This window comes from Quercus suber, unplaced genomic scaffold (assembly GCF_002906115.3).
Source record: "Quercus suber isolate HL8 unplaced genomic scaffold, Cork oak 2.0 scaffold_92, whole genome shotgun sequence".
Classification (NCBI taxonomy): Eukaryota; Viridiplantae; Streptophyta; class Magnoliopsida; order Fagales; family Fagaceae; genus Quercus; species Quercus suber.
This window is the reverse complement of record NW_027069557.1, coordinates 1,266,160-1,284,036: the sequence shown is the minus strand read 5'-3', so window position 1 is coordinate 1,284,036 and position 17,877 is coordinate 1,266,160. Positions and strand designations below refer to the sequence as shown.

General features: G+C 33.9%; 3 protein-coding genes and 1 pseudogene across 3 annotated transcripts; all 4 read right to left on the bottom strand.

Moving 5' to 3' along the window:
- Positions 1 to 886: 886 nt before the first annotated feature.
- Positions 887 to 2,383, bottom strand: LOC112002252 (F-box protein SKIP23). Its single transcript, XM_024034411.2, has one exon. It carries the CDS (start codon positions 2,334 to 2,336, stop codon positions 1,206 to 1,208), a length of 1,131 nt encoding a protein of 376 aa, XP_023890179.1. The 5' UTR covers positions 2,337 to 2,383; the 3' UTR covers positions 887 to 1,205.
- A 1,652-nt stretch (positions 2,384 to 4,035) lies between these two features.
- Positions 4,036 to 6,132, bottom strand: LOC112002253 (putative F-box protein At1g65770). The gene is made up of 2 exons (XM_065774455.1): positions 4,856 to 6,132; positions 4,036 to 4,393 (listed from the first exon to the last, which is right to left on the bottom strand). Exon 1 carries the CDS (start codon positions 6,062 to 6,064, stop codon positions 4,862 to 4,864), a length of 1,203 nt encoding a protein of 400 aa, XP_065630527.1. The 5' UTR covers positions 6,065 to 6,132; the 3' UTR covers positions 4,036 to 4,393; positions 4,856 to 4,861.
- Positions 6,133 to 9,558: 3,426 nt separating this feature from the next.
- On the bottom strand, positions 9,559 to 11,208 carry LOC112002262 (putative F-box protein At1g65770; annotated as a pseudogene).
- A 1,499-nt stretch (positions 11,209 to 12,707) lies between these two features.
- Positions 12,708 to 14,226, bottom strand: LOC112002232 (putative F-box protein At1g65770). Its single transcript, XM_024034386.2, has one exon. The coding sequence runs from the start codon at positions 14,068 to 14,070 to the stop codon at positions 12,919 to 12,921; it is 1,152 nt and encodes a 383-aa protein (XP_023890154.1). The 5' UTR covers positions 14,071 to 14,226; the 3' UTR covers positions 12,708 to 12,918.
- Between the last annotated feature and the right edge of the window lie 3,651 nt (positions 14,227 to 17,877).

Sequence of the window (17,877 nt, the reverse complement as noted above, 5' to 3'; positions counted from 1 at the left end):
GCATAGTGGCTTCTAAAGTACCGTGAGGAAGATAACTTCCAATATCCTACCATTTCCATATTTTATGTCAGACTGAACCCCTCGGGTTCATCATGCGAGAGTGTGGCACCAAATATTTACTAGTCCCCTTTCAACCAAAGGTCTTTCTCTTATGAGCTGTGCCTATGGAGAGAAGAATGTGCAAACAATGGGCTCAAAAATTGTTTGGGGGCATGTGTTTATAAATTTGCTGAAAATATGAAATGAACCCACCCTGTCCATCCTAATGTCCTTAACCAAAATTTATGGGTAGGACTAATTTCACTTTCACTATTAGGTCAAGATCTCATCCGTTCTCACAATCAGATTGTGATTGAAATATGTTCTGCATGATCTATTTCCTTCTTGTGGTTTGATGATATGCAAATGGTTAAGCAATAATGAAAGAGAGGAGGTACCAAAGCCTGATTTTATTAATAGCAAGGTTCGGCAAGCCATTAAAAACAAAATTAGACAGATGGCAGCTATAAGGTCTACAAAACCATGCTATGCCCATTCCATGTACCATAGCATTCCAATTATCCACTCAAGAAAAGATCTGCTGATCTGCTCTTCTATATTTAGTATTTTATACAGTTTTTTCAAACAAAATACTTTAATCCTCCTATTGTACCATACACATGATCCTCATAACCAATACAATTAAACCATTGTGAGTTTCAACGACAATGGACTTCTTAAAATTGGTAATTGATAAGTAATAACTTCTTTTTATTGGTTAGGAGAACCACACAAGTATAACCATACTCCTATTGTAATGAACAATTTCTCCAGTCCATCATATATATCTTGAACATTTCCACCACTAATTTGCTGGATCAGTTGGACTACCAAAAACATGAACAAATAAATAAAAAAGGCTAGGCCATGAGTAGATCTGTGAGAAAGTTAAGTTTCTGCACAAGCTTTTATATTTTACAGCCTGCCCAACATCTCCATTGAAATCAAATTTTCAATCCACATGGACTTTCAAATGACAAGAATCAACCACTATGTCAGGCTGATACCTGATTAATGTCACAATCAATAAAGAAAGTGACACAGGAGACATCACAAATAAAGCTGAATTCATAAAAGACACACCAACATAGAGCAGTTCAAGGGCACCACTATCCCATGCTAGATTAATTTAAAAAGACAACGACCATGTAAAAACTAAATTAAACTCAACATTTAGACGAAGATTTTGAGCTGAGCCAAGATGGGGGAGGCCAAAATGGATGGCACTGGGCTTTGTAATCTAGAATCTTGTCAATTTTCTGATTCTCTAAGTAGAAGGCACCAATGTTTTTTTCGTCAGTGAAGTAAATGCAATTCCCTTTACATCCAGAGAATTCTGTAGCTGAAACAGAGAAGGAACAGTCATTACCCAAAATAAAAACTTGATCACCCAAATTCTTGACCATAACCCAACGACCCCACTCTTGGTCCAGCTTATAAACTTCAAAATGAACTGTCTTAGGATGAACACGGTATCTATGGAGATCGTGGTCAAACCTCTCTCCATCTAAGAACCTATCAACAGCGTAGAGTTCTCCACATGACTCCACCAAATGCTTCTGGTCTCCCAAAGCACAAAGTGGAGGCGAAAATTGTATCAGCTTCATTGATGAATCAATCCATGAAACTGTTCCCAATCTATCAACAACATAAGATTGTCCCTTGTATACAGTAATGTCATCACAGTAAAAGTTGTTATCATCTACAAAGGTCCAATTCTTGTCTCCATATTTCACATACCCCAACTTTCCTTCATGAAATAACCCGAAAATCAATTTATATTCAACGCAACTAGTCCACGCAGAGTTAGGAAACAACAGAAGTTTATCCACACCAGCAATATTCATGCCACTACTATGTTGAAGTTTATATGCTTTGCCTACCTCGACAGCTCGAAAATCCAATAAGTTAATCACTTTTGGAAAATAGTCTGGGAGAAAGCTGGTACGGAGGCTTGAAAGTGGATTCAAAAGACGTACTCGACCAGGTTCATACTCTTCCACCTTGACCAACAAGCCCTTTGATGAACATGTTGAAAGGTTTGGATTATCATCGAGTGGCTCAAGACGGTAGATGGTACTTTGAGAGAGAAAGGATTGGCCTCCAGCTGAGTTGATGGGGAAAGGAAAAGGGAGAAGCGAAGGAGGAGATATCCCACGTAGTGGAGGGATAGAGGTTCTCAGTGAAGCACAGATGCTGCGAAGTCTTACAACATCGATGCGAGCTTGGACGGTTTTTCCGATTAAAGGCAAGAGTTCCATTGGAAGAGCAGACCAGTCGACCTCTCTCTCAACCATATTTTCGTTGCTTGACTTAGAGAATGACTTAGCAGGCAAAAAGAGAAAAAAAAGACCAAAAGCAACCTTATCTCCATATATAAAAAGCGCGAATGCGTTAAAGCTACAGTAACAAAAACAGTAATTTGGTTTGTTCAATCATTGCACTGAATAGAACCGCAGTGGATTGGATAGGACCGAATAAGACTAAAGTGGGTAAAATAAACCGAATAAGACCGAAGTGGACCGATTAGGACTAAGATTGACCGAATAGGACCAAAGTGGACAAAGTAAATCGAACAAGATCAAATTGGACCGGATTTTATTAAATAAGACCAAAGTAAACCGAATAGGACTAAAATGGAATGAATAGGACTGAAGTGGATTGAATAGGACCGAATAAGACCAAAGTGGATTGAATAGATCGAATAGGTCGAAGTGGACCGAGTAGGACTAAATAGGATCAATATGGACTGAATAGGACCGAAGTGGACCAAGTCTACTGAATAGGATTGAATAGAACCAAGGTGGACCAATGGACCGAATATGATCAAAGTGGACCGAATAAGACTGGAAATTTTTATTATTATTTATTTTTAAATTTATAAATATTAGGCTTTAGATACCCAAAGTATTATTTTAATGTGTATTTCCTAAGAAATATAAAAAGTATTATCAAATGTTCAAATTTTATTGCGTTTTTTTTAACCTATGTAGGGTTTTTAAGTAAATTAGACCATAAAATAAAATGTAAAAAGTTAATCTATAGTCTACTTATTCAATATTTTGAAACCAACTGAAAAAGAGCCACTCAACTTTGCCAATAGTCTTTTGTATTAAATTTTAGCTCTATAATAAATTTTTTAGGAAAAAAAAAAAGATTTGTATTGACATAATTTGTGAATTTCATGACTTTCATATGACAAAATATTTTGTCAACACTTCTAAAATGCTTGAATCTACAAAAGGTGCACTTAAAAATTAGAGAGGAAAAAAGAGTCTAGTAATAATCAATAACTCCATCAACCAATAAACAGGTTTAGTAAATTTTATTGGAAATATTCACTAATAAATCAGAAAGAAGTTCCATTAAAATATTTTGGAAACAAAATTTTCCCCTCATGTTGAACTCAAATGGCTTTTCAATTTTCATACGCATCTTAAGTGAGATGTGAGAACTAGACGTGTTGTTTTGGTTCCTGTATAAGCTTAAGTGTATCACCAAATATTTACTAGTCCCTTTCAACCTGGGTCTTTCTCTTATGAGATTTGCCCATTGAGAAAAGAATGAGCAAACAATGGGGTTAAAATTGTTTAGGGCATGCGTTTATAACTTCATTGTTTCCTGCTAAAAAAAAATGAAATGAACCCACCCTATCCATCCTAATGTCCTTACATAAATTTATGGGTAGGACTAATTTCACTTTCACAATCAGGTCAAGATCTCACCCGTTCTCACAATCAGATTGTAATTGACATATGTTATGCATGATCTATTTCCTTCTTTTCGTTTGATGATATGCAAAAGGTTAATTTTTTTTGGGGAAAAAAAAAGGCTGAGGTACCAAAGCCTGAGTTTATAAATTGCAAGTTTTGGCAAGCCATAAAACAAAATTAAACATAGATGGCAACTGTAAGGTCTACAAAACCATGCTTTGCCCATGCCATGTACTATAGCATTCCAATTCTGCAACAAGCCCCAAATATGTACAAGTATTAATGCAAAGACTCGAGAGAAATTCTGTTTAATTATTCAGCAACCGTAACTTACATTTATTCATAAAAAGAGCCACGCACTTCTTGCCTCAATAAATGGATTCTGTGTTTCCTTACAAATGGTGAGTGGTGACACATTGCTCTCTTGCACATTTGATACCCAAAACCCAATTTGGCCTTTTCCACCTTCCTTATTACGTAACAGTAACACTCAACACACCGCATATGAATTTCAATGACAAACAAGCACTACAAAATTTGTCTGGACCTCTGCTACAATGGCAAGGCATAAGGATGCCAAATATTCTTCTGGCTAACATAAACTGATTCACACCCCTGACTATTTTGCAAATTGCAATGACCTGCTCATCAATTTGGTTACCAAACAGATGTAATAACTTTAAAGTACTTGTTCTAATTTGCTAAATTAGCTCCAATAGCTAAAAATCATTTATGTTAAAACTCATTATCACAAAAGCACTACAGCCCAAAGTTCTATTTCTTACAGCAATCCCAATCGGGCAATGTATACGACACTTCTCATATATACCTACATAATTCAGTAAATGACTTGTACTTTCTGAAAATACTAGCTCATGAGTAGACCAAGGCAATATTCAACACATGATCAAGCTTTAATCTATTTAACAAGGATTATTGAAGTTTGAGTTTGTGATCATGCTAGCCACCACAACGGGCTGTTATATGATTAAAACTTACAATCATCGAAAGTATCTGTTACAGCAAGCAAATAGGGGCACATAATAATGAAACCAAACACACCATTATATCAAAAAGTTTCACAACATTAATTTCATACTTACATAGGCCTAAAGCAAATTTGGGAGACGCCAGGATGGATGACTGTCCTCGAAATATGATAAATATCCAACGCTATTATCTTCCAAACTGAAAACTTGAGTTTCATTTTGATCAGTGAAGTAAATGCAATTCCTTTTATACCCAGAAAGCTCTTTAGCCATAACCGAGAAACAACAATCATTACCCAAAACAAAAGCTCGATCGTCCAAGCTTTCCTTCAACTCCCATCGACCCCACTCTTCATCAAACCTATACACTTTGAAACCAATCAATTTGGCACAATCTTCACCACCCATATAAAAGTAAAACGCATCATTCCCTACTCTCCTCCTTTCCCTGTCAAGGTACCTATCAACAACATAGAGAGCTCCACAAGACTCCACCAAATGCTTCTGGCTACCCAACCCACAAAGCGGAGGCAAAAATTGAACCAACTTCAATGACGATTGATCGATCCATGAAACGATTCCCAAACTATTAATCACGTAGAATTGGCCCTTATACACAATGATATCATCATAATCAAAACTATTTCGATCTACGAGGATCAATTCCTCGTCCCCAGATTTTGCAAAGCCTAACTTTCCGTCATTAAAGATAACAAAAGCGGCAGAGGCGTTTACATTAGTCCAAGGAGAATTGGGAAACATAACTACCTTATTCACTCCAAAAATAGAGATGTCACTGAGACTGAGGACTTGTTCGATTTCATTAGTGGATGCGGATGATCCAGCTCTAACTTGATATCTAAGCGTATATGCTTTAGTTAACTCTACGACTCGAAAGTCAAATAAGTTCAAAGTCTTATTGGGGTACCTGGTACGACGGTTGGAGATCGGATCAAATAAACGAAACTTGCCTCCTGAGTTTGAGTCTTGTTCGACTTTGATCAACCAAGCCTTATTCGAAGAAGTCGAGGAGGGATTTAGACGTTGTAGTCGATAGATAGTGCTTTGGCAAAGATAAGCCGGAGTTCGAAGTGGAGTTGGAGCTGGATAAGGGGAAGGGAATATGAGAGGGAATCGAGGAGAGTTGGAGTGAAAGAGAGGGATAGAAGAGCGCCACGTGTTGCAGACACTGCGGAATCGAACAATATCGATGCGGGTGTCGAGGTTTTTGCCGATCGTTGGTAACAGTTCCTTGGGAAGTTCCGACCACTTCACTCTCTCTCCATCATCCATATCTTTGTTCTCTTTTTTGGATTTCTCCATATCTTTGTTCTTGGTTGACTTGACTTAAACCAGAGAGCTTCATTCTATATTAAAAGACAGACCCAAGTGGCCAAGGAATTGATATAAAAAAATAAAAAAAATAAAAACCAACGTTTTCACAAGTAAAGTGATGATGTGGAATGGACTGTCACCTTAATTATGCGTGGAATATAATATCTTAGTTTTTTTTAAAAAAAAAATTAAGTTATTCATATATGTTATTTGAAAATGTGTTAAATTTTGTAAAAAATTTTCCATAAGTAAACATAATGCATTTTACAATTTACATTCAATTTTATATAAGGCAAGATATTTTATAAATAATGTGATGTGTGGTTGGAATTTGTTTTTAGTACTCATTCAAACAGTTTTCTATATATTTTGAATGGTTTAAAAATGAAATATAATAAATTTATCATTTATATTAGAAAAAAAATACAAAATTTTAATGACATAAGAAAAATGAAATTTTTTTAGGAACCCACCAAAATTATATTGAAAATGTAACATAATTGTCAATGAAACAACTCCTCTTTCTACAAAAACATTTCCTTCCAAAGCATCACCATAGTGGAGTGAAATGGATTGAATTGGACCTTAAATGGATCAAAAAGACTGAATGGACTGGATTGGACCGAAAGGATCAAATTGGACCTAAGTGGACTGAACTAGACCGAAGTGAATTGAAAGGATTGAAATACTATATTGATGTGGCTCAATAGAAGAGTAGCAACAATATATACTATGTTTCAACTTTTATGTATTACTAGCCGCAAACCCGCGCGTTGCGCGTAATAATTATTTTTATGGTGGTTTTATTATTATTATTATTATTTTTTTTTTTTACAATTTAAACTAATCTAATAATGAGTAATGTATTTTGTAATTATATTTTTATTTTATTATAGGAACAATCATAAATGTAATATAGAAACAATCCAAAACACCAAAAAAAACTTAAACTTAAAAAAATTAATAAAACTTAACAATGATTAATTGAACCAATATTAGGATAAAATTTTGTTTTTGATAATTTATTAAGGTTATTTTCTTTGTAGAAATTATAATTTCGGCCACCAAAACATATTATCAAATAAACAATTATTAGCAAAATCTAAGAATTAAATTTCTATACATGTATTGTTATAAAATAATAATAATTAAAATAAAATTGCAAAAGTTAAAATTTGTCACCTATCCGATTATTTTCGTTTGGCTAACCTTTGTTTTTCTTTAAATAAATGGCATTATAGAAAACTTTGCCCACTACAAAGGATTAGAAAATAAACAAAAATTAGTAAAGTCTCATAGTTTAACATCTAAATTGAGCACTAAAAAAAATCATGCTATGTAATAGAATAAATAGCAAATTATCCAAATCATGCTATGTCATAGAATAATATTATATTTTTATATGCTATATTTAATTCTTTAGAACGCAATAGGATAACATTTAACAATAAAAGAGAAAAAATTAAAAAAAAAAAAACTACACACTAACCCAAAATAAAGTTTTAAAGAATATAAAAATTATCAAACNTAAAAAAAAACCACCAAAAAAATGAGAGAGAAAGAGAGAGAGAGAGAGAGAGAGAGAGAGAGAGAGAGAGAGAGAGGGAACCTTTTTTTTTTTTGGTGAGGGAAAACTTTGCATAGAATAAAAGAGATAGTGACAAATTTATAGTAAGAGTGTGTGAATAAGAAGAGAAAAAAAATAAAGGAAGATGAAGGGAAAGAGGAAGAATGATATTAATGTAAAGGATAGTTGGGAGATGAAAAGGTAAGGAAGGGAGAAAGATTGAAGAAGTAGTGGGAAGATGAAATGGTAAGGGAGAGGAAAGGTTGGAGAAGTGTAATATTAAAAAAATAATGTTAAAAACAATTATAAAAAAATTGGAAAAAAAAAATCCTAAAGCTTGAAAGGCTTCAACGTTTGTTTGTTTATTTATTTATTTATTTTTTCCTTCCTTTAAGTTGAAAAGGCTCACACAAAACTTTAAAGCTAAACTGAAAAGGTTTTGGGTTGGACTTGATAGTAAAACTAAATAAATAAGAGGTGGGCTGGATTAATTATACAGATTTATTATAGGGTGATAGTGGAAGTAAATAAGTAAGTAGTGGGTTGTATTTATTATAGGTGATAGTGGAAGATTTATTATAGGGTGATAGTGGAAGTAAATAAATAAGTAGTGGATTGCATTTATAAAGCTGAAAATTGTAAAAACTATTTTAAAATTGTAAGACAAATTATATTATATAAAAAAAAAATGACATGGCAGCTGATGTGGCGCAACGTGAAAGCAGCAGCATTAAACGCTATGTTTCAGATTTTAGTAATATATAGATATATAGATAGCTAAGAGGTTCTTGCATTTTATGTATTTCAAACAATATTAAGCCTTTTGCCTTTGCCCTACTGGAGGAGGCCTTATTGGATTAAGACATAGGCTTTATTTAGTTGGGGGATTAAAAAGTGAGGGATAAGAAGGATTTAGTTTTCTCACACGTGTATTTGGTTGAGAGGATGAAAAAGTGGAGAGAAAGAAAACACTTTTGTTTGGTTGAGAAGAAAAATAGGAGAGAAAATGTAATTTGTATAAATTTATTTTCATGTCTGTATCACCATAATTTAAAAAATCATATTGGACCACACAATTGAACCAGTTCAATCAAGAACCAAACCTAGAATTGGGCAGGCCAAAATCAAGAAAACGGCAAAACACCGACCAAAATTGGGAAAGAACTTGAAAAAACCGGGAACCGGTTTCTTTTTTGGATATTTGACCGTTTATGTTTTTAAAAATATGCTTTATCACATAAAAAAATTAATAGATTAAAACATTGTTGTAAGTTAATAATTAGAATTAAAAAAAAATAAAATAAAAAATAAAAAATAAAAAACGTGCCACACACAAGTGGGTGGAGATAGGGGTAGATTTTTCATCCCTCAAGAATCACCCCAACCTTACAACATCCTAGGGTGGGCAACAGGCTATTAACAATGCCAATTCTTATCAGTTTATATTACAACAAAATTTTCTTTTGGTCCAGCAGCTTCAGCCATTTCTTATTCAATACCCAATACCAATCAATATCGGGTTCCTTCAAAATATTTCGTTTGTTATTACACTCGGCATAATTAGTTTTAAAGCAAAAGAAGAAGTCCAGTCTTCTAGACATAGTTTTAAACCATTCCATAATTCATCAATTTCATCTTCTTCTAGAAAGAAAGCTTTGCCAAGACGATTGTCAAATTGCAAAAGGATCCCCAACAAAGAACGAACCTCTCTAATTATTGCCACTCAAGAAAAGGTCGGCTTATCTGCTCTGTGATTTACGATTTTATACAGAGTCTTCAGTCCTATTGTATGGAATAATTTCTCAAAGCCATTATATATCTTGTTACATTTCCAGTCATTACATATATCTTTACATTTCAACCACTACTTATGTAGATCATTTGGACTTCCAAAAACATGAACAAATAAATAAAAAGGCTAGGCCATGAGTATATTTGAGAGAATTTCAAATTCTGCACAAGACAAGCTTTAAGATACTGCAGCCCTGCTCAACTTCTCCATTGAAATCAGTTTTTCAATTAACATAGATGATTGAATAATTCTGAGACAAATTGATAATCAGCCACTATGACAGGCTGATACATGATTAAAATTAAAATCACTGAACAAAGTGACATAGGAGACATCACAAATAAAGCTGAATTCATAAAAAGTCAACAACAACAACATCATAGAGCAGTTCAAGGGCACAAATATCCCATGCTAAATTAATTTAAAAACACAACCACCATGTAAATTTACTTACACTCAGCATTTAGATGAACGCAGATTTTGAGCTGAGCCAAGATGGGGGAGGACAAAATATAGGACACTGGTCTTTGTAATCTACAATCATGCAAATTCTCTGATTCTCTACGTAGAAGACACCAATGTCATTTCCATCAGTGAAGTAAATGCTATTCCCTTTACATTCAGAGAATTCTCTTGCTGAAACAGAGAAGGAAGAGTCATTACCCAAGATAAAAACTCGATCACCCAAGATAAAAACTCGATCACCCAAGTTCTTGACCATAACCCGACAACCCCACTCTTGGTCCTGCTTATAAACTTTGAAAGTAACTGTCTTAGGACAAACACTGTTACTAGGGAACAGATCAAAGTGCCATCTTCCCCCCTCTCTATCAAATTCAAAGTACCTATCAACAATATAGAGTTCTCCACATGACTCCACCAAATGCTTCTGGTTTCCCGAACCACAAAATGGAGGCGAAAATTGTATCAACTTCATTGATGAATTAATCCATGAAACTGTTCCCAATCTATCAACAACATAGGATTGTCCCTTGTATACAATAATGTCATCATAGTCAAAGTTGTGATCATCTACAAGGGTCCATTTCTCATCTCCATGTTTCACATCCCCAACTTTCCTTCATTTAATAACGCGAAAATCACTGTGTCTTCAACACAACTAGTCCATGCAGAGTTAGGAAACAAAACTAGTTTATTCACACCAGCAATAGGCATGCCACTACTATATTGAAGTTCATATGCTTTGCTTACCTCAACAACTCGAAAATCCAATAAGTTAATCACTTTTGGAAAAGGGTCTGGGAGAAACCTGATATGGAGGCTTAAAAGTGGATTTAAAAGACGTGTTCGACCAGGTTCAAACTCTTCCGCCCTGACCAACCAGCTATTTGTTGAACATGTTGGAATCTTTGGATTATCATCATCATCGGGTAGCTCGAGACGGTAGATGGTACTTTGAGAGACAAAGGCTTGGTTTCTAGCTGATCTGACGGGGTAAGGAAGAGGGAGAGGCAAAGAAGGAGATACCTCACGTAGTGGAGGGATAGAGGATCGCCATGGAACACAGATGCTACGAAATCTTATAACATCGATGCGATCTTGGAGGGTTTTGCCGATTAAAAGCAAGAGTTCCATTGGAGAGCAGACCACTCGACCTCTCTCTCATCCATATTTTCGTTAATTGACTTAGAGAATGACTGTGCAAGATGGAAAGAAGACCAAAACCAACGGCAAATTGGTGTCTTAATATCTTAATCTATGGATTGGGCCGTGATGCTTTTAGTCCTGGAGGGTCTGTAATTTGTGCTGCAATATTCATATTATACTTCAGCCACTAAGTGACTTAACTGGATGTATCCTCAATTAATTTTGAGGGGCTGGATTCCTTATTTTTCATCTTGGGGTATATGACTTCGTTCAGTATCAACGCTGCAACCGATTAGTTTTTTGAAATGTAAGGTTATAAATGAGTCGAGCTCCATCAAGTACTAAAATTTAAAACACGAGCCAACCTAGCTCAAACTCATTACTGAACTTCATTATATATTTAAGTTTGATTCATTTTTTTTGCCCAACAAATTCAAACTTGTTCACAAAGTATGATTAACTCATTATGTCAGAGAAAAAAAACCCTCTTGTGGGTTCAGCATTGGAGAGTGTATCACCAAATATTTACTAGTCCCTCTCAACCAGGCTAGTCTTTCTCTTATGAGCTTTGCCCATTGAGAAAAGAATGGGCAAACAAAAGGCGTTAAAATTTTTTGGGGCATGCGTTTCTAACTTCATTGTTTCATGCGGAAGATTATCAAATGAACCCACTCTGTCCATTCTATTGTCCTCACCAAATTTTATGGGTAGAATTAAATTCACTTTCACTATTAGGTCAAGATCTCACCCATTCTCACAATCGGATTGTAATTAAAATCTGTTGTTCTGCATAATCTAATTTATTCTTATGCTTTGATGATATGCAAATGGCTAAATTATAATGAAAGAGAGGAGGTACCAGAGTCTAATTTTATAAATTGTATGGTTCGGCAAGCCATAAAACAAAATTGGACATAGATGGCAGCTGTTAGCTGTATGGTCTACAAAACCATGCTTTGCCCGTGCCATGTACCATAGCAATCCAATTCCGCAACAAGCCCCAAATATGTATAAGTATTACTGCAAAGACTTCAAAGAAATTCTGTTTTTAAGTATTCAGCAAATGTAACTTTCATTTATTCATAAAAGAAGGCACTCACTTCCTGCCCCAATAAATGGATTCGGTGTTTCCTTACTAATGATGAGTGGTGACACATTGCCATCTTGCACATTTGATACCCACAAGGGCCAAAACCCAAATTTGGCTTTGACCATATTAGGTAACAGTAACACTTCACACATAAATTTCAACGACAAACAAGCACTTGAAAATTTGTCTGGACCTCTGCAACAATGGCAAAGCAAAAAGATACCAAATATTCTGGCCATCATAAACTGATTCACACCCCTGACTATTTTGCCATTACAAGGACTCGCTTGTCAATTTGGTTACCAAACAGGATGTAACAACTTCAAAGCACTTGTTCTAATTTGCTAAATTAGCACCAAAAGCTAAAATTTTGGAGCTAAAATTTTTTATGTTGAAACTCATTATCACAAAAACACTACAGCGTAAAGTTCTATTTCTTACAGCAATCCTAATCGGGCTATTAATGTATACAATATTCCTCCATATATATACCCACCCAATTCAGTAAATGAGTTGTGCTTTCTAAAAAATAGTAAAATACTAGCTCATAAGTAGATCAAAGCAATATTCAACATACGATCAAGCTTTAATCTATTTAACAAGGATGATTGAAGTTTGAGTTTGTGATCATACTAACCACCACAACAGGCTGCTATATGACTAAAACTTACAATCATCAAATTAAAGTATCTGTTACAGCAAGCAAATAGGGGCACATAACAATGAAACCAAACACACCATTAGATTAAAAAATTTCACAACATTAATTTCATACTTACATAGGCCTAAAACAAATTTGAGCGAAGCCAGGATGGATGGATATCCTGTAAATCTCCAAAGCTGCTATCTTCCAAGTTGAAAACACGAGTTTCATTTTGATCACTGAAGTAAATGCAATTCCTTTTATACCCAGTAAACTCTTCAGCTGAAATCGATAAACAACAATCACTACCCAAAACAAAAGCTCGATCACCCAAGCTTTTCTCCAACTCCCATCGACCCCACTCTTCATTCAGCTTATACACTTTGAAATCAACCACTTTGGGACCATCACAATCTCTAAAATGCCGGTTGGTCTGTTCTACCCTCCTCCTTTCTTTATTAAAGTATCTATCAACAACATAGAGAGCTCCAAATGACTCCACCAAATGCTTCTGGGTACCCAACCCACATAGCGGAGGTGAAAATGGAACCAACTTCAACGACGAATTATCGATCCACGAAACGTTTCCCAATGTATCAATCACATAGAATTGGCCCTTATATACAATAATATCATCATACTCAACATCGTTATCATCTACAACAGTTAAACTCTCAGCCCCAGATTTTGCAAAGCCTAATGTTCCGGCACCAAAGATAACAAAAACGGCAGAGTCGTTTACATTAGTCCAAGGCGAATTGGGAAACATAACTACTTTAGTCACACAAATAATAGAGCTGTCTCTGACAATAAGGACTTGTTCGATTTCATTAGTGGATGTGGTGGATCCAGCTCTAACTTTATATCTAAGCGTATATGCTTTAGTTAACTCGATGACTCGAAAGTCTAATAAGTTTAAAGTCTTATTGGGGTACCTGGTACGACGGTTGGAGATTGGATCAAAGAAACGCAACTTGCCTCCTGAGCTTGAGTCTTGTTCGACTTTGACCAACCAAGCCTTATTCGAAGAAGTCGAGGGATTTAGTCTTTTTAGTCGATAGATGGTGCTTTCGCAGAGATAAGCCGGAGCTTGAGCTTGAGTTGATGAAGTGGGCAAGTAAGGGTTAGGGAATTTGAGAGGGAATCGAGGAGAGTTGTTGGAGGGAATAGAGGAGCGCCACAAGTTGCAGACACTGCGGAATCGAACAATATCGATTCGGGTGTCGAGGCTTTTGCCGATCGTTGGTAACAGTTCCTTGGGAAGATCCGACCACTCCACTCTCTCTTCATCCATATCTTTGCTCTTTGTTGACTTGTTCCGTGACTTAACACTGAAGTAACAGGCAATGATACCATCCACATCTCTATTTTATAAAACATGGACCCCAAGGGAAAGTCTTTGAGAAACTGTTGAAGTGGCTTTGATCTTAGGCATGATCCCATTCTCATGGGTAAAGAAAGTTTGAGGGAATCTCTTTCATTTACAAAGTGATAATTTATAAAATTAGAAAGTTATATAACTAATTAAAAAAAAAGTTATGTTACTAAAATTATACATTAATAATCTCTTCAACTGTCATATAATAGATCACAGGAAGATTTTTTAAAAATGTTTTGGAAATAAACTTTTTCCAAATCTTCATTGGCACTCACTACATGTTAATAATATTGTTTTTGCCTACTAGGCTACATTTTTTCCTCTACTTTTTTTTCTTTTTTGGTAGAATTCATCTTTATTTCTGTTGTCTACATTATCCTTTCTCTATTGTATTCTACCATTCCTCCAAGTTTCCCTTTCTGATGTGGCGAAAAGATACTACTTTCAAGTGTGTGAAAAAAACCTTGGCCTCAAACATGTTTAGAACTATATTTTTTAGTTGGTGATTGAAAAGATCATCCATGTGTACAGGGCTGGTCCTTCCACTAGGCCAATTAGGCAATTGCCTAAGGCCCCCAAGTGGAAGGGGGCCTCAAAATTTTAGAAAAGAAGGGATAGAAGGGGAAAAAAAATTTTGGTTTTAGATGAATCTAAAAAATCCGGCACATCCTTTTGACCAAAAAACAAATTTTTTTTTATACTCAGTTAAACATTGGTAGAACAAAAAAAAAAAAAAAAAAAAATGGTCTAATTACAATCAATTATCCTTTAGACAAACCAAAATTCAACAAGATAAACTACAAATTCAGTCTAAGAAATTAACCACAAAACAATTAATAATCAAAACAAATAAAAAACCTCAAATCCCTAAAATTTTTACGTTTCTCTTTCTCATTCTTGCTCTGCTTTTTTCTCTCAACTCTTGCTCTCTGCCTCTCTCATTCTTTCTCTCCATTGTTGTTGGCTGCCTGGCTCAAGCTTCCTCTAATCTAAATCATCTGATTGCATTTGATCTGGAAACTTTGGGAGTGAGGACTACCGAGCCAACTGCCTTTTTATTTTTTCGCTGCTGCGTGCGTTTTGATTCTGCAAAATGGGTTTTGACTTTTGAGGTATAACTTATAAGGCTTGGCTTTCTCTAGTTTAGATTTGTTAAGACTGGATTGTATATATTGAGTTATTGTTGGACGTTTCATGTTTGGACCTTCAAGTTTGTTTGTTTTTTTTTTTTTTTTTGTTTATATGTGTGTGTGTGTGTGTGTGTGTGTGTGTGTGTGTGTGTTTATATATTAGTTATTGGTAATATAATGAATAAATCTTTATTTATGCAGGTTGAGATTGCTAAAAACTTAAAATTATTCGTTAAAACTACAACAATACTTTTTATATAAATCATATTCTATTTCTCATTTGCTCTACACTTGAAAGTTATTTTTTATTTTAGTCTTTATAAATATATTGTTTGATTAGAAATGCCTACTAGAAAATATGCATCTGGATATGAAAAACTTAAAAAGAAAAAATGAAGAAAAATTAATTAAGTCTCAAAAAGGATTAATGGATAAATTTGTTATTAGAAATAAAGAAAATATAACCCAAAATTTAGATGAAAATATCACAAATGAGCAATAAATTCATCAAAAAGAGTTAGAAGATAATGAAATGATACAATTGCAAGATAACAATGATGTTCAATTTTGCAATACAACAAATCTTGATAATGAACTTCAAAAGAATTTAGAAGAAAATGAAAATAATGATGAAAATGTCACAAATGAACAAGTTCACCATAATGATGTTCAACTAGAAGAAAATGAAAATAATAATGACATGTTGAATTATATTCCTTCAAATATTTATGATCCAAGTAATTGGAAAAATATTGACACAAAATTAAGAGATTTATTAGTAGAAAGAGGTCCAATTAGAAACAATGATATAATTTCTCCTAAAGGTGATGACACTAGACATTTTTCTACTATTCATTACACTCAAATATTATCAAATGGGGAGAAGCATAATAGAAAATAGTTAGTGTATTCAAAAGATATAGACCAAGTATTTTGTTTTTGTTGCAAGTTGTTTGAGCCTAAACGTACTGGCCAACTATGTAATGAAGAAACTCAAGATTGGAAAAATATCAATATATATATATATATAAAAGCAAAATCTCATGTAGGAGAGCATGAGGTTTTGCCAAGTGACACTTTCTTTGAAAAGATAATTGATTTTTTTTTTTTTTGAAATAAAATACATCATTCTTAATTTATTACACTTATTAGATGCCACATTAGTTATTTACTAAACTCAATAGATTTTAATTAGTAATAAATAAGACTAATAGATAAGATAGAGGGATGTTAATCATCAAAAACTCTTTGTTTTCCTTATTCCTACATCCAAAGGTTTTCTTATGTTTATGCCTACTCCTCTTCCCTTATAACTAAATGCCTACTCTTCCTAGAACACCACATGCCTTCTCCTATGCCTATGTTGCTAAATTACCAATTTTATGTTCTATAATTTGCACAAACTGAAATAGCATTTAGATTATTTAAGAACATATGAAATCATATAAAAATCACCAAATTAGAGTTTAAAATTATAATTAAAATTTTAAATAAAATCTAGGCACATTTGCACAAAAATTCCATGTAACTAAGTCACACTTAGGAATATTTGACCATTTTTCCTTTGTATAAATAGAAGGATCCCAATGGAATGAGGGGGCTAACAATTTTCTCTGCAAAACATTTATTGTAGGAACACAAAAGTTTTCCATTGTAGACTTTTCACGATTAAAGAACATTACTTGCCAACTAATCAAACTAGAGTTTTTATTACTTACAGCAATTTCACAATATCAAGAACAAACCCTAGTATATACAACGTCAAATTCCATAGTCTCCTGTTATATAAAATGAGTGTTTAATTTTTCTTGCAAAGTATTGAATAATAAAGTTTTTGGACTATAGTCTTAATTACAACTCTCAATCATATTGGACTTGGATGACACCTATCAACAATGTATTATTATGAGATGCAGAAAAAATTTGGAGTGTACACAACGTTTAGTGTGGATGGGAAGAAATTTCATCATATTCCAATTGGTTAGGTTAGTAAGGGTCCTATTCCAATTTAATGATCTTGGAATTTTGTATATAAGTAATAATCAAGGAAACTTCCACCTAAAATAAGTCGGACTTTTGGCAAGAGAGAAAATTGATGTCTAGACAAATCAAGCTAAGGCCAACCAAAATGGACCATATTCTTAATTTCTTATCTCTCTTTGTTCCATGTACAAGGCTTATAGTCAATGCTTGGCATATAAAAGTTGAACATCTTATCTAAAGTCCATCCTCTGAAAGTTTGAGAAAAAATTCATTTAAACCAACACAATATATAAATTATAAAGGAATCAAAAAAAAAATTGTCAAAAACAATGAAAATTTAATCTATGCTTAAATTCTTATATGGATGAACACAATAGCAATATCCTTTAAAAAAAAAAAAAGATAAAAAATCTATACTTATTTTGTATGTATGATAAAGTTTTATCACAAAGTTTTTTGAGACTCATGTTGATGAGTGATTAGAAGTTATAAAGGAATAATCATCAATATATATATATATATATATAAGCAGAGATCTCATGTAGGAGTGCGTAAGGTCTTGCCAAGTGACGCTCTAATTTTGCAATTAACATTTTTTTTACCTCTTTGA